The 12,560-nt window shown below is 25.1% G+C and overlaps 4 protein-coding genes across 5 annotated transcripts; 1 reads left to right on the top strand and 3 right to left on the bottom strand.

Moving 5' to 3' along the window:
• Positions 1-314: 314 nt before the first annotated feature.
• Positions 315-3,628, bottom strand: LOC106787375 (synembryn). Its single transcript, XM_014749686.1, has 10 exons — positions 3,435-3,628; positions 3,092-3,231; positions 2,886-2,998; positions 2,515-2,810; positions 2,121-2,287; positions 1,771-2,023; positions 1,521-1,665; positions 1,300-1,444; positions 1,103-1,222; positions 315-1,014 (listed from the first exon to the last, which is right to left on the bottom strand). Exons 1-10 carry the CDS (start codon positions 3,507-3,509, stop codon positions 891-893), a joined length of 1,578 nt encoding a protein of 525 aa, XP_014605172.1. The 5' UTR covers positions 3,510-3,628; the 3' UTR covers positions 315-890.
• A 617-nt stretch (positions 3,629-4,245) lies between these two features.
• On the top strand, positions 4,246-6,857 carry LOC106787419 (N-acetyltransferase ESCO2). Of its 2 annotated transcripts, none has more exons than XM_014749761.1 (8): positions 4,246-4,375; positions 4,613-4,968; positions 5,074-5,461; positions 5,539-5,767; positions 5,855-6,019; positions 6,091-6,296; positions 6,387-6,512; positions 6,617-6,857. In XM_014749761.1, exons 2-7 carry the CDS (start codon positions 4,662-4,664, stop codon positions 6,508-6,510), a joined length of 1,419 nt encoding a protein of 472 aa, XP_014605247.1. In that variant the 5' UTR covers positions 4,246-4,375; positions 4,613-4,661; the 3' UTR covers positions 6,511-6,512; positions 6,617-6,857. The 2 variants fall into 2 exon arrangements, with proteins under 2 accessions (XP_014605247.1, XP_014605249.1); XM_014749763.1 differs by having other exon boundaries at positions 4,247-4,375; positions 4,822-4,968.
• Positions 6,858-8,644: 1,787 nt separating this feature from the next.
• LOC106787353 (probable ATP-dependent RNA helicase DDX43) lies at positions 8,645-10,371 on the bottom strand. The gene is made up of 6 exons (XM_014749641.1): positions 10,247-10,371; positions 9,910-10,152; positions 9,618-9,768; positions 9,274-9,515; positions 8,991-9,153; positions 8,645-8,914 (listed from the first exon to the last, which is right to left on the bottom strand). Exons 1-6 carry the CDS (start codon positions 10,303-10,305, stop codon positions 8,813-8,815), a joined length of 960 nt encoding a protein of 319 aa, XP_014605127.1. The 5' UTR covers positions 10,306-10,371; the 3' UTR covers positions 8,645-8,812.
• Positions 10,372-10,399: 28 nt separating this feature from the next.
• LOC106787352 lies at positions 10,400-12,459 on the bottom strand. Its single transcript, XM_014749640.1, has 6 exons — positions 12,202-12,459; positions 11,786-12,050; positions 11,317-11,643; positions 11,032-11,178; positions 10,725-10,940; positions 10,400-10,620 (listed from the first exon to the last, which is right to left on the bottom strand). Exons 1-6 carry the CDS (start codon positions 12,213-12,215, stop codon positions 10,432-10,434), a joined length of 1,158 nt encoding a protein of 385 aa, XP_014605126.1. The 5' UTR covers positions 12,216-12,459; the 3' UTR covers positions 10,400-10,431.
• Positions 12,460-12,560: the final 101 nt, after the last annotated feature.

Consider the following 12,560-nt stretch of genomic DNA (forward strand, 5'->3'; position numbering starts at 1 on the left):
GTATTATTAGATTGGAAATATTTTACTATAGGATGGACAAAATTAGACTTTAAAGAAAAGAAAAATGTGAGAAGAAGAAAATAAAATAATAAAAAGAAAAAAAAGTAATATGTAAATGTTCTTCGTTAAAATAATCATACATTGTTTCTCATGTCATATCAGATCAATTTGCCATTATCTGTCAATTTGTATGCGCTATCCTATATTAAGATATTCTCAAGCGATAATTACTATGCAGTTCTATAAAATAAAAAGAAAAAAAAAAGAACGAAAAAAAGGAAAAAAAAAGGAGCGGAAGGGAAAGAATAAAAAAAACATAAACCATGTAGAGAAACATACATTCTTATCTGCGCATAGGCTGCAATGCAATAATAATAATAATATATTGTGATGCTCACAAAAGCACATTAAAAAAACACAATTTACCAAAATTGTAATGTTTAAAATATTTCATGTGATTTTGGAAAATGTTATATATATATCTTTTATTTCCTGCCAATTGTTTAATTTGTAAACGTTGTTCTTTGTTCTTTTTTCAATAAAGTAAGTAAACCGACCAAATTGATATTCTCATTATATATCTTGTTTGTAGATATATAATTGATTTATTGTTTTTTATTTGTATTGTATTTTTATTTTTTATAGAATATGTCTATAATAAGTATATGCGTCTATACAGGGTGTCTAAGATTTTTTACCGAACATTTTTTTCTTATTTTTGTGCATAAAATACGTTGACACTGTTTGGCAGGAAAAAACCTTGAACACCCTGCATAATTAAATTAAATTGATATTTATTTGAAACATTTATTAAATTCCTTGATATTACAGATAATATACATCATTGATAATAATTACACCTCTTCTCTCTTTCTCTCAATTCAAAATAATTAATCTGAATCTGATTCTCGTCTATATTGTTGTTTTGGTAACTCATCTTGCAATTCTAAAACATGTTCTATAGGTTTCGGTTTACCGTCATCTCCAATACGACATGGTCGTACTAATCCTCCCCTAACGGAAATAAATAAATTCATTATTATTCACATAAATAATATCAGACTTTTTTTTCAATTTATTCAAAAGAAAAAAAGAGACAAACCTTGTTAATTGATCTACGAGATTAACAAGCTGTAACGCTTCGTATTCCTTTTGTTCTTCAGTCATACCATCTAAAAGATTTGGTTTTGCTTTTTCATAACAACCAGTTACTGGATTTATTCTTGAAATCATATAATCATGTTAGAAATATATTGAATTGACTTATCGAACACTTGATCTATAATTTATAATACGTACTGTTCTTTGTATTTTAAATATTCCTCAGTATCACTGTCTTCAGATTCAGAATAGGATATCTTTTCTTGATTACGACCTAATAATCCTTTATTTGCAAACATGCCTGCTGCGTTCCCATATCCAGTGTACTTTACCATACGGCTGACTACAAAATTGAACAAATATTAAAGGTATAATATAATTAAATTATAAATTATGAAGTAAATGCGACATATATGTACCATTTTCCTTGCAAAGTATGAAAAGAAATTCAGCAACAATGTCCCGTAACTTGGTGATAGGAGATGTTAAAAGTTTACACAATTTAGCTTTTAATGTTGTTCCCTCTTCTGGACGTTTCATTACATCTTTTAATGGTGGTAAAACCTTAACGAATAATTGTTGTTTTAATAAGTAAGAAGGAACAAAAAAATCAATCTTTGTAACGTCTTATATGATAGAATATCTATCGATTTGATATTATTATATTACCTGTAATCGTACATATTTTCGAACAGATTTGTCTGCTTTTACCAGCCTAATGAGAACAGTAACAACTGGAGAAAGATTCTCTAATTGATTTTCTGTGTAATTTAATCTATTATCTAAAAAATCTAGTATGACTGATATTGTCGTAACATCAGTATTCTGATATAAAATATTGTCGTCGTTGTCGCTTTCGCTAGACTGCATCATTTGTATATAGTTGTTTAATGGTATAGCAGTTAATAAATTGATAGCATTGCTAAAAAATAATAGAATAAAATTAATCTAAGAAAATGATATCTGGATATGTCTATTAGATTAAAAGCAATATTTTTGTATATGTCGATAAGTTTTACCTTACAAGATCATTATTATTTGACCAATTTTTATTATATAAAAATGTATACAAAGACGTTGTTAATTTTTTATTCTTTTCTTGCTCTTCTATCGCTGAATCTTCAGAATGTATATATAAGTTAAATAAAACTTTTAAAATATCACAAATTAAAATTATATCCTCATTCTGAAAGAATAATTTCAATATAGTAATTAGCATTTAAAAATAATATACAGGAGGATGTCCCAGTTTGTTTCTACAAAAATTTACCATTATATTCTATAAATAAAAGTAAGACTAAAAATGTTGTACAAACATAAGCTCTTAAATGCTTCATTAAAAAAACTGATTAAAAATTATTGGACAAAAAATGAAATACTCTGTATATAACACAGTACATTAGATAAACATACCTTGATAGAAAACGATACGTTAGATTTATATTGTTCCAATAATTCATCCAACATATTAAGCAAATAAGAATCGCCATTTAATTCTTTCACCGTATTTCTTGCCGATGTATTTAATGCAGTTAATATAAATAACATTTTAATATCGAACAATTTCATTTCGTGGGACGAATTGGAGTCATACTTATTGATCCGATTAATCAGATTTTCCAAACAATTCTTTTCTATTACCAAACATTCTCGTACTTTAAAACTATGATACAATAAGTTACAGAGTACTTTAGCAGATTCTATCGGAACTGAAAAAATAAAATAAGAACTAAATAAATAAACGTAGAAAAATCTTGGATTGATATTAACAAAATAATCATTACCGTTAGTAGATGGATCCTGTTCTTCATCATTCTGACAATCCAGTTTTGCTAATTGTAATAACAACGTTACCATTTTTTTGCTAACGATTTTATTTAAATCAGTTTTGTCTCGACTGCATAAACAATAAAATAAAAAAAAATGTAAGTAATAAATGAATTATACTCTTATTGTATGCATACAAACAAATATTAATAATTATTATTACCTAAGTATACGCAATGCAGTTAAACAATTAAGATGCATAGATTTATACTCTGATTTAGATAAATATTGAAATAATATTTTCCAGGTTTCTTCTCGTAACTGGTTATCGCATATTCTTTCAATCATAGTTTTATCCTCATACTGTTGATATCAATGAATCCAACAAAAAAAGATAAAAGTTATTTTATTAAATGTACATTTTATTTCTTAAGATTTATTAATTTATTTCATAACAAAATTAATTAAATAATAATCTTACAAGATTGTCAGCTTAATATTTAACAAACAAAAATAAATAATAATAATTAATTCATCGTTTTAAAAGGTATATAAAAGTAACTTACTTTTTTGACAAATATTTGAAGAGTATCTTTAAAAGTACAACTCCCAGAAATTAATTTTCGCGCTAAGTCATCCATAGCAATTGAATGTTTAAATGTTCATTCAGTTATGAAATTTTTTATTTTTCTTGTATTTTTCTATAGTTTTTTAAATATAGATTATACATAGATTATGTTTACATCAATAGGTACCATTTTAATTTCATTAATAATACATTTTATATATATGTATATATATATATATATATAAATAAATTTGGATAAAATATTAATTTATATTTATTATTTTCCCCACCGCGAGAAAATAACAATTTCTTTTTTCTCTCGTCTCAGTTTTTAATTTAATTTATTTTCATTAAAGGATTTGATTACTAATTCAATTTTAAACATTTAATTGTATTTATTCACACTCTTTTAACAAAGTAACTTAACCTAAAACAGACAAATGAGACAGAAAAAAAATGTATTTTACTGTTGTGCGCAAGGTGTTACGCATACGCGGTAAAATATAAAATTCGAATTACGTTATCATAAATAATGAAAGCATAAAAACGATATAATAAAATTGTACTCATCTTCATAAAAAATAATAACTATAATATATTTTAATAATAAAATAGAGGAATGTTCGTCTCTAATTTATTATTACTTTAATATTTGAATAGCACGTTTGAGTACACCAGTTAAATTTCCCGCATTTAATTAAGACAATTTTCGCACTTGCGCGTAACGAACAAAGTTTCTTCTGTTCATATTTATATATTAATAATATCATATTAAACGTATAAAAAAAGATTTCTATTTTAAATTCGAAGTAAAAAAGATTTATTTATAAAAATGATTTATTCTAAAATTGTTTTCTTGGATAAAAAAAGTAACCAATCAAAATGTTTCATAAGGAAAAAGCGGGAAATCCACGTGGAGAAGAAAGCAAAGAAAAGAAGGTTGGTTGTTTGAGCGTAGATTTCTTTTATTCATTTATTTGTTATAATATTAATTTAAAACAAAACTAATCGTTGGTACACCATCGAGAATAACAATTATTCTATTGCGTTAAATAATTTTACTATCAAAGTAAATATTTATTTAAATCACGCGAACGATAAAACACGCAGCCAAGGTTAAGTAATTCTAATATATTTATTTAACATATTTTGATATTGAAATATTGAAAATCAAAGGTATAAAACCAGAAGATTAAATACTTGAAAAGCAAGACAATTTCTCAACATGAATCAAAAGTATTTGTACAAGAGACGCAGTTGGAGCAATATAAATGCTGGTGTGTTTCATCGCATTAAGAAACCTAAACCAAAGTTAAAACCTACCATGGAATTATCTAAATCGTTAGATAAGAAAGAAAATATTAAAGAATCATCTAATGTTAAAGGTATCAGTGAAATAGATACTAGCACGCAAATGATCACCGATGGAACACAAGCTCATTCTCTCTCTAATATGCAATTAATTCAGAAAAATATTTTGCATCCGACAATTCCGCAAGGATCTAATGCACCTAAAATACCAAACGTAACAGGTAATTCAAGTATCAAGTCGAAAAAATCGAATGATCAAGTTGAATGTAACGAATTGAAAAAATGTTTCATTAAAGATTCATCTAAATCTATGGATTTATGTTTAGACGATGCTACTGATTTGAAAGTAGATAAACCAGAGTTTGAAAATATAATGAAGGAGAACAAAATAGATAACATATTGAAAATATTAGAAGATGATTGGGCTAATGATGAATATGACACAATGGATACTTTAATTAACGATAATACTAAGATTACCTTGTCTCCATTAAAATCTAACATTTTACCAAACAATGTTGGAACAACTTCGCCTAATGAACTTAGCGAACTAACGTCTGCTATGAATATTATGGATACATCAATTGTTGATAATACTAAAAATCCTTTATTTTCTTCTACTTTAACTGTTGACAGTAATATAACTAAAGTTGAGAAGGAAAACAAAGAAAAATATTATCCTCTATTCAACAAAGGTTACTGTATGAGCAATGCGTAAGTATAATTTAAATTAACATAATTATATATGTTAATATTACATTCTTGACGTTAAACGTTTAAATTTGTTAAAGAGAAAACAAGAATATAAAATCGATGCAAGGAGTTAAGAAAGGAATGAAATGGCAAGTATCGTCTAAAGGTGGTGGTGGCGGTAAAAATCAATATCAATTAGATGCAGGTCAAAAACATTTTGGAGCTACACAATGTACTGAATGTGGTATCGTTTATCAATTGGGTGATCCTGAGGATGAAAATGCTCATTTAAATTATCATAACAGCATTAGAACTTTAAGATTTCAAGTAAGTATCCGTTATATTTAAATACATTCATTAAAATTGTTTATATCATTTGTTTAATATTATTTATATTTATATTCAATGCATTAGGGTTGGAAAAACGAAAGAATTATCATGGAGGATCCCTTAACATCGAGTAGAATAATTTTAATAGAACCATCCGATTCTAAACAATGTTGGAAAAAGGTAACAGAAATTTTGAACGTCGTCGACAGAGATTTAGGTTTAGCTGATTCAAATTATAGCGATAAACAGGTAAATAAATATTTTTTGTCGTCATTAGAATGGATGGAGAGATATAAATGGCTATTTGTGTTCATTTTTAGGTATATTTATACATCAAAGATAAAAACGTATTGGGCGTGCTGGTAGCAGAGCACATAGAAACTGCATTTCGTATGATACCAGAGTTAATAGATTTAAATTGTTGTACATCTGAAAAAACACCTGCTAAGTGTGGTATTAATGTTGTATGGACAACAATGAGTCATCGCAAACAAGGCATAGCTACGAAACTTGTAGATACTCTGAGGTATATTTTTTAATTATTTGTTTCTACATTTCTATACTTCGTAAAGATTGTGTTTATCTAATCAAGCGGTTATTTTGAAAATTTTCTCAGAGCTAATTTTTTCTATGGGTACATAATGTCCTTAGATGACATCGCATTCTCCACTCCAACACCTAGCGGGAAATTATTTGCAGAGAAGTATACCAAAAGCAAAAATTTTAAAGTCTACAATTGATAGTAAGTTTAAACTTTTGTCTCTTACAGGATATAAAATAATTTAATCATTTTTATCAATGTTTCTTTATTTATTATTCGTTCTTTTCTTCTATTTATTTTGTTAGAATTACAGATTTACTGAGGTTTCTTTGTACAGCTTCGATTCCATTTTCTCGAAAGACATTAGAAAATTCGTTAAACATGTTAGAAAAAGTCTTCTTCGTTGTCATCCTCTTTTGCATACAACAACTGATATCTACAAGCTGGTTACACACAATGAATTTGAAGAACGTGTTTCTTCAGGTAAATTTTTGATATATAAACATAAAACTTTTAAAAAATTACTTTTAAGATGAGGAATACTGAAGAAAGAATTTTAATTAGTTTCGAAATCGTATATGTATAATATATTGTAAAGATCCCACAGATTTTATCTTACAAAAATTCAAAATAACAAAAATAATTAAAAGATAGTAACAGATAATATCGCCGGTGGAAGTATATTTTATGAAATATATCTAAGTTATTATAATACAAAATTCTACTAGGTAATGGAAGTGAAGAGAACGATTTACGTACTTCTGCTTTTGCTTCTGCCCATTTTAACTTGTCTGGTTTAATTAATATATATATATATATATATATATATAGAGAAACAACAAAATTTTAATTTTTTTACATATTTAACTAAATTCTTTTAAAACTTAGATCAAATTCCTAATAAAATCCATCGTCTTTTATTTTATGTGAGCGATATATTAATTATATTAATTTAAACATATACATAGAAACAAAAAGAGATAGTTCGAAGAAGATAGTCTTGTGATTTCTAAGACCCAAATGTAATAACATTTGTACTAGTCGTTGTTTATGAAGAATACTTTTGTAATTGTTTCTATATATATATATATATGTATATATACATACAAAGAAAAAAAAACAAATTGTACATTTCATATACTATACATATAAATTTATATTAGAGAATATTTAATTTCTATAAATTATCTGTTAATATATATAAAAATATTATATTTACACGAATTTTAGTCATAATGTTTCTGGTCTTTATCGAGAACAACTATTTCTTTCTTAATAAATTTATTAGAAATTTTGTATCACGGTTAATCCTTGCAATTAATTTTTTTCTATGTTTCTATAACCTTCTCTATTGTTATTTTTTAATCTTAATTTAAGTTTTACTATAGATTTTCAATTATCATTATACGATAGTCGTTTTATTTAAAAGAATGTATATTTGAGATTGCTATTAATTAATGCATTCTTAAATACAAATAAAAAATATAGGTAAGTTAGGTAATATTAAACATGTTGCAATAATTTTATTCTCCTATGTTTAATTAAGTTTCATCAAAAGGAAATATGTAATATTAATTGAAATTAATACGTAATTATTTAAAAATATATATACACATGTACTCGTACAAAATTTGAAAATAATTTTAAACAATTATTTTTTAAGGCAGTTTATTTATCTGAAATTAATTTTTTTTTTTTTTTTTTTTAACTAAAGTTGATGCTAATATTAAGAAAAATACCCTTTATTAGACAAATTGTGTGTTTAAATTGCTTTAAAAGCCAGGTTATTCCCTCTTTTACAGTTGTCTGTATAAAAGTAAAAGGGAAATAACATTCAGAAGTAGCCAGTGTTATTTAATCTAGTAATTTAAAAGTACGAATTAGTTTCTTGTATCGATACCATGTCACTAGTGGTAATTTCTATAGTAACTAAATTTATTAATTAAGAATAAACCAGTGGGAATCATTCTGTTTTATTATTATTGTATGTTTTTAAATAATACTTCAATACTTTTGTACGTATTATAAAAAGGCAAGTTCTGTTTGTAAATAATTCAATATGAAATGCTAATGATGATAACGCTTCTAGACAATTAAATAGAATAGAAATGAATTCTTTTTAATCGTCTAACCAAAAAATACTATTTCTACATTCATGATTTTTTTATTTACAATTCTTTTTAAAAAATATCCTATATAAATAACTGAATATATTATCTTTTAGATGTATTTATACATCTGAGAAAATTTTTTCTTCAGGCATATTTTTAAAACTTTCTACAAATTATTTTAAAGATCAGGTACTTAAGACAAATTTTAATTAATTTTCAGGATTTATATATGCACACAATTATTTAATTCTTCATCTAAAATACATAGCTTATGTAAAATCCAAAATTACACAAATAATTAAAACATAGTAACAACCAAAGTTCTTATCGATTAGTAATTAGGTTATTCCGGTAAAATCTTTTCTAATTCCATTCATGATGCATCTAGTTTTATTTACAGTTTAGTTTTATCGTTCTATTTTGCATTTTCGTCTGTTTTTCTTTCCGAATTTTGTACATCTTCGCTATAGCATATAATTTTTCTGGCACTTCCTAGGGAAAAATAAAAAAGAAAAACAAATATAAGTATATATATATACACAATAAAAATGTAAATTTTATAACTTACTTGATCAGAACTTGTTAGTAATGTAATTAAACGTCTGGCATCATTCCTATTTTTCTTTGTCATAAGTATTACGCTGACTCCAGTTTTATCATCACATATTGCCCATCTAATTCGACGATTATACTTTTTAAATTTAAATGTAAGATCATAATTGTAGACGTACCTAAAGAAAAAAAAAAAATATATATATATATATATGTATATTTCTTTTTTAATTATCAAACATAAATAGAACTAAAAAGAGATAATGAAAGGAAAGAAAAATATATAAAATAAAACATACACTATATCATTAATATCAAATTCTGTGAATAAAAGATCAGTTGTAATAATGATTCTTGCTGTTGTTTCTTCTATTTTAAGCTTTGCGATTCTTCTATCGCTTATATCTTTTAAACTAAGAATACTTTTACGATTTATATCTGCTCGAATAAGATTACATTCCAATTCATCTATTCGAGATATCTCATTAGTAAATACCATCATTTTTTCCTTCAGATTCATTTTTTGTATGAATTGAAGCAACTGTAAAAATATCCAAAATATGTTTCTTTGTTTTTCTTTTTTCTTACATAAAATCAATATATTGTGTACTAAAAACGACACGCATTTAAATAAAATACTAACTCTATGAAATTTGTTTGCTTCGCGGGAAATATATTGTACTTCATGGCGTATATTATGTGGAACAGATTGAACAGATTGAACATGGAGTTCAATTGGGTTTTTCATATATATTTTTGCGAAACGCCTAATACTTGTTGACAAATTAGCGCTACTGGAAATATTAAAAATATTTAAACATTCAAAACGCACATTAAATAATAATATGTTATATTTATATGTACAGGGGGGTGTCTCAGCTGAAGGAGACTACTTAAATACTTCCTTTAACTAAGATGCCCTATATATTACATACCTGATCATAACAAATTGGCTATCCATCCTTACATAAGATAAACTTTTTCTGATGTGAAATGCAAGTTTCATGTCCAACATATGACCAATCTCGTTCAATACAACATACGTTACATATTTTAATTTTACAACATTCATATTCACCAGAACATTTAATCTCTGTGATGTAGCTATTAATATTTCTACATTTTTTCTTAATGCTTTTATTTGTTGAGTTTTATTACAGCCTAAGAATACAGAAACCCTAAAATAAAATAATTATTTGTACAATCATTATTCAAATACATAAGAAAAAAAAAACAAGAACGAAAAAAATTAATCTTTATATAATAACTCACGCCTTAATGCCGAAATAGGAAAATCTTTGAACTTCTTCTTGTATTTTTAATGCTTGCATTTTATTTGCAACTAAGATAAGAACATTAGGACCATTACCAGTAAAAAAAGATTTTTGTTTTGAGATATGTATTAAAGCAGGCAGCAAGAATGCTAACGTTTTATCTAAATAATGATAAAAAGATAATTATAGAGAATAATAGTCTAATATAAATATTAAAAAATACAATAGAAATATATGATAGAGACCTAATTTAGCTGGTGCTATGCCAAGCATATCTTTGCCGCTAAGCAATATTGGCCATGCTTGACACTCGATGGAGTTTGGTTTTTCTAAATCTTGTTCCCTTATTTTCTTCAACATTGCTGGATAATTCTGTTATTGCATATAATTTCGCGTTATTATTATTATTATTATTATTATTATTATTATATTAACTATAATATAAATTTTTAATTTCATTCTCTTATTTTACTTACGCTGAATGCTTGTTCGAACGTTAATATTGGATTAGGAATAGGAAAATCGTTAATATTATTATACAAATCCTTCATATATTTAACTTCGATAATGTTATTCGCCTTCTTAATCATATTTACTTTTTTTTTAGACATGTTAGCAACAACAGGATCCTCTCTATATAAGTTCTTGATTATTTGAGGATTTCCGACGAACACTGGGGGGCTTACTTCATCCTAGTTTTTAATATAATTAACGTATTTAACTTCATCGCTGTAGAAGAATAGATTTTTGTAATTAAAATTAAAAATATGAATTAAAGCTTACACATTTATTCAAAGTCAGGCTCCGATAGTTATTTTTCGTAAAACGTGATAATTTTTTTAAACATTTTTTAATTAAAACTTTTGCCTTACGTATTAATATTGGCAATCCAATTATAACAATAATTGGATATGGATTTACTATTCTTACCTGTTTATATATAAGAATAAAAAAAAATATAAATTAACAATTTTATTTGTTACATCATATATAGAATTTTGTTTATTACATATTACAGAATATTTAATCCCTACTAAATGCCCCTTCTAATATTAATATTATACTCACACGAATTATAGTGTTACTTTCATCTTGTAATTGCTTAATATTTCTTCCTTCTTTCCCAATAAATTTACCTACAATATTAACATCTATGGGCATAGTTATAAATGGAAAATAATTAACTATCGAATTTTGTTTGTATCCTGTAATGCTTGATTTACTCTTTAAGTGAAATTTTGTATCAATATCCGGCCTATGATTATTTGTTGTTTTACTACAAGGCGATACTTGCTTTAATATATTTTCTATCATTTGTTCTGCTTCTAATATTGCCATATAAGTTCCGGATATTTTTACTATGGCATTAGTATCATTTGAAGCACACCGTTTTATCTGTTTGTATATACATACAAAAAAGAAAAAAAAAACAAGTTACCTATTTTATATATCATGTTAAGTATAGAATTTTGTTTATTACATATTAGAGAATATTTTTTTCTCATAAATTATCTGTAAATATCAATATTATACTTACACTAATTTTAGTATTACTTATTCTTTGTAAATTTCTAATATTGTTTCCTTTCATTCCAATAAGTTTACCTACTTTAATTCTATCTATAGTAATAGTTACAACAATTGTATCAAATCTTTGTAAATTGTCTTGTTTTTTTTGATCGTTGTAATATTTAATTATTGGTCTGAGCTTATCGCTCATTTTCTTCTTTTTATTTTTATTCCATCCCAATTTTCCTTTAGGATATGTACACTCAGGGTCAGTATACCATCCATCCTCCAATCTTAAGTAAAAATAAAAATTTTAATTAGTTTGATTATATTAAATATATTTTAATCATTTTTTCTTTCAATGTTTAATTTTAAATTTTATCGAAAAAAAATATATAATAGTATATAATAAAGTATATAAGTATAAAAAAATAATGTCCTTACTCAAATAATTCCATAGTCAGTAGTATAATCTATTAGCGTCAATATAATTTAAATAATATATTTGTCCGGATGGATATATAACAATTCACAATAAAAATGATTACAAAGATTAACTTTTGGTTCTTCTACGATTAATTACATGTATTTAAAATAACTTATATTCCTAAAATTAAAGATGAAAGTAACGAGGAAAGAAGAACAAAAGAAATACAAATTAGGAATTACATGTAACGAATATTTTGTTCTCTTGATAAATACATGTATATATATACATTTCAAAATAAATACCTGATACTGTTTTTTTACTAATTCAAAATTCAAAATTAAATTTAAATTATTATTCTTACTGAGACTATTTG

Source organism: Polistes canadensis, unplaced genomic scaffold, assembly GCF_001313835.1.
Source record: "Polistes canadensis isolate GaletaPanama2010 unplaced genomic scaffold, ASM131383v1 scaffold_99, whole genome shotgun sequence".
Lineage (NCBI taxonomy): Eukaryota > Metazoa > Arthropoda > Insecta > Hymenoptera > Vespidae > Polistes > Polistes canadensis.